At 31.9% G+C, this 3,739-nt stretch overlaps 1 protein-coding gene across 1 annotated transcript; it reads left to right on the top strand.

The window, feature by feature from the left end:
* Nucleotides 1–1,340: 1,340 nt before the first annotated feature.
* On the top strand, nucleotides 1,341–1,778 carry LOC121757799 (dirigent protein 19-like). Its single transcript, XM_042153281.1, has one exon. The coding sequence runs from the start codon at nucleotides 1,341–1,343 to the stop codon at nucleotides 1,776–1,778; it is 438 nt and encodes a 145-aa protein (XP_042009215.1).
* Nucleotides 1,779–3,739: the final 1,961 nt, after the last annotated feature.

The following is a 3,739-nucleotide window of genomic DNA, read 5'->3' as shown; positions in this document are numbered from 1 at the left end:
GAAATAGTAAAAAGTACTTCAATGATACTAACTCATAGTTGGTGGACCTCAAATGATATTTTTAAAGTTCACGGACCTAAAATGATACGTTGGCAAAGTTCGTGGACCAAAAAAGATGTTCCCTCTTATTTTTATAACATTCTCATGCATGACTCATTTTGTATTACTTTTAACATTCCAAAATACATGTGACATTCCATGCATATAATAAGCCAGCTGTACTGCTGTAGCATAGCATGTAGCCAATATTTGTTTTTTTGAAAAATAGTCCAATATTTTTTTGTTGAAAAATATTACTACAATCTATGCGATATAATTGTAGTTTGTCCAAAACCAACCACCAAATCATCTTTATATGATTTGCTGATCAGTAATAAATTCAAAATTCTCCATATTTTATTGATATGGTAATTATGATTAATGTAAGATACAATGTTTGAGACTTCCTTTTTCTCTTCTTTTAATTTTGTAGCAAAAGAAATTGGAATTGTTCCCGCCATAGTTATCGACTTTTGCTTGCCCATTAACAATAGAAGTATAATGTTCACAAAATAAATTATTTTGGATATTGTAATCGAAGTATGTCATTTAATCTACATAGTATATAATGTTATCACTATACAAAATGATGTGCCGAAAATTGTACACATTATAAAAAAATTTACCAACAAAAGTTCCGTTGAACAAAATTTACAGATTTGTAGCACATCTTTGCTAATATGACGGTCGTTAAAAATTTTATGATGGAAATTCACAAGTCATAGAACTTTTCGATGCATTGCCAACAAAAAACAGTACGACGTTGGTAACTCAACCTTCCGCAAAACAACCGGCTTTACTTGACCAAGGGTAGCTTGACGAGCGAGCGAGGTAAATTTTGCGGGTTACACTAGCGTTATATCCATTGGTATTAATTTCGTCGATAATTGTTTAATCGAGATAATTACCTATTTCTCTCTTTACGTACTAAGTTAAGATAATCTATTTATCCGACTATGTTTATTTATCCATTCAACAAACCAATCCAATTTTACAATAATTTTTTGATGCATACAATTACAACACCAATTCAAACATAAGTTAACATAGAAAAACAATTAGAGTTATAATCCAATCTCACTTTGCCATTTAAGTCCGTCCACGAGCAATAATATACGTTAGCCTCCACATCCAAATACTTGTTTTATCTTGCCTATCAAAGACAGTACACACCCTATATACAATCATGCAAGGAGAAGGCTATAAATATGACACTACATCAAAACGCTTTAACCAAACACACAAAAATGGCAAAGCTTTCTATAATTCTCACTACACAAATCCTTTGCTCAATTCTATCAATGTCCAACGCCATAAACCAATCCCCCAAAGCCGTCGAAAATTGGATGGAAAATCTAAAGCAATCGAAACCAAAGGTAACGAAACTCCAGTTCTACTACCACAACTCCCGCAACCCGGAGATGAACCTCTCGGCCGTGCAAGTGGCGACCGCCCCCGTCTTCTCTGACCAGCCTCCGTACTTTGGTGTGCTGACGATCACCGACGACCCCCTCACTGTGGGGCCCGAGATCTCCTCTAAGCGTGTGGGCTACGCGCAGGGCTTCTATGCCACGTCATCGTTGGAGGAGGTGAGCATGCTGATGGGCGTCACGTTCATTTTCACGGATGGAGAGTACAACGGCAGCACGCTCGACATCCTCGGCCGCAATCCCATCGGGGAACGCTACCGGGAGCTGCCCATCGTCGGGGGCAGCTCTAATAATAACATGATAGTATAAAAAATGAAAATCATACCCATCCTACAAGTCTTATTTATACCTAATAATAACATGATAGTATAAAAAATGAAAATCATAAAGTAAAAGTTATCCTCCACAAGTTTTATTTAATCCTATTAATTTTTTTAATGGGTATTTCAAATGGGGGATATGAGTAAATAGGGGATATATAATCACGTACTACTAATTACTTACTGTTATGACCCAAACTAATTAAAAGCCTAAAAGCAGAAATATATTTGGACTTAACTCAATTTATGGGTCAATACAAATATCTTAAATTCATTTAACCCACTATATTAATAATATCCCTCACCATACCTGGCATATCTAATTTTCTATATTTGGAATTTATATGTTTCAAACAAAATATTTTGATTTATATTCAGATCAAACGGATCTTTGAAGTTAAGGAAGTGCATGTCAGACTTTTTTGTGTGGTTCGCTTGAATAATAGTATACTACTATCATTTACCAAGTCTAGAAACAAATTAAAACACCAACCAAGAATTTACAAGTACAATCATTAGTAGCATGCCGAAATCAATAAATTTTGGAAATATAAAAGCTAAAACATGACTTTGCAAGCATGAAATTTCTAATGCTTATTTGATGTGAAGAAATACCTGTTTTGGACATATACGAAAACAGATTATTCCAATTGACTTGTCACTTATTTCCAAGGGGAAAGTCCTATTTCAAGCGCTAAAAAGTAGAAACAGACGTGCACGTACCACTTGTTTATGGATGATTTCATTTATATAGGTAAAGAAAATAAAATAAGATATGACATAAAAAAAAATAGTATCATGCGTTTTAACTTTCCGGATTAAATCGGGATGAGTTTAATCAGTTGATGATTATTGATTAGTGAAGTACAGTGCCGGTGTTTACAAACTTGACCACTCTATTAGTAATTTCATTAAATTGAATAGTTATCGTGAGTTTTTCTTAATTACTGTTAAAAAAGAAATCCAACAAATATATTTATTATAAGTGAATACGAGATTTATTGATATTTATCATTTTTGTAAGAGTAAATTGTCATAAAAATTATAGAAAGTTTAATTAAATTTTAGTCAATATCACAACTTTAAATAAACAACCATTTATATCGTACATATAATATTTTTTCAATTATCCCATTGATACGAGTGACATATAAATTTGCAAAAAATAATAGATTTCGTTTTCCACATCATACACAATTTATTCCAAATATAAATAAAATGGGTCAATTGAAAAAATATGTTAAAGTTATTATATTAGTGATTTTTTAAAAGTTGTGACTGACAAAACTTAATCAAACTTTGTAAATTTTTTCGACAATTTAGCCTTTTTTATATTCACATCATCCTATAATGTTATTACTTCTATTAGAGCCCAAGTCGATTTGTGGGACATATATTTAGTCTTACTACAAATAGTATGAGCATTAACTTTATTGTACGATTATACGATATTTATGTTTAGCTTTAAGGGTTAGACAAATTATTTTGCTTTCCTTCACTCAGCCAACCACTTTGGTACGCCACGTATCTATATATGGCTGGTTCCACTTATCTTAATAGTTCAATAGAAAAAATATTGATCTGCATTTTCGAATTATATATATACTACTATTATTTATTTGACCACTAGATTCTTGTCGATATACCAGGTCCAATTTCACATGCTTTTTAATTACCATTATATGTGACGCTCATCAATTTCTACTAGTGCTGATGCCATTCACAACTCAAAACAAAAATAGAAATAAAAAAATTGAGTATAAATTCCTTAACTCTCAACAAATTATGATGTTATATACCAATATTAAATTTATGCTAATTGTTTAATTATTGAATTGCTCTTATTTTACAAATTGGTAAAGATTCCAACAGATAATAGTATTGACATGGCTTGCTAATTATGGCTAAAGCCTAAAACAATGTTGCTTTGTTACTATAAGAGCATCCACA

This window comes from Salvia splendens, chromosome 12, assembly GCF_004379255.2.
Source record: "Salvia splendens isolate huo1 chromosome 12, SspV2, whole genome shotgun sequence".
Classification (NCBI taxonomy): domain Eukaryota; kingdom Viridiplantae; phylum Streptophyta; class Magnoliopsida; order Lamiales; family Lamiaceae; genus Salvia; species Salvia splendens.
This window is presented reverse-complemented; position numbering and strand designations above follow the sequence as displayed.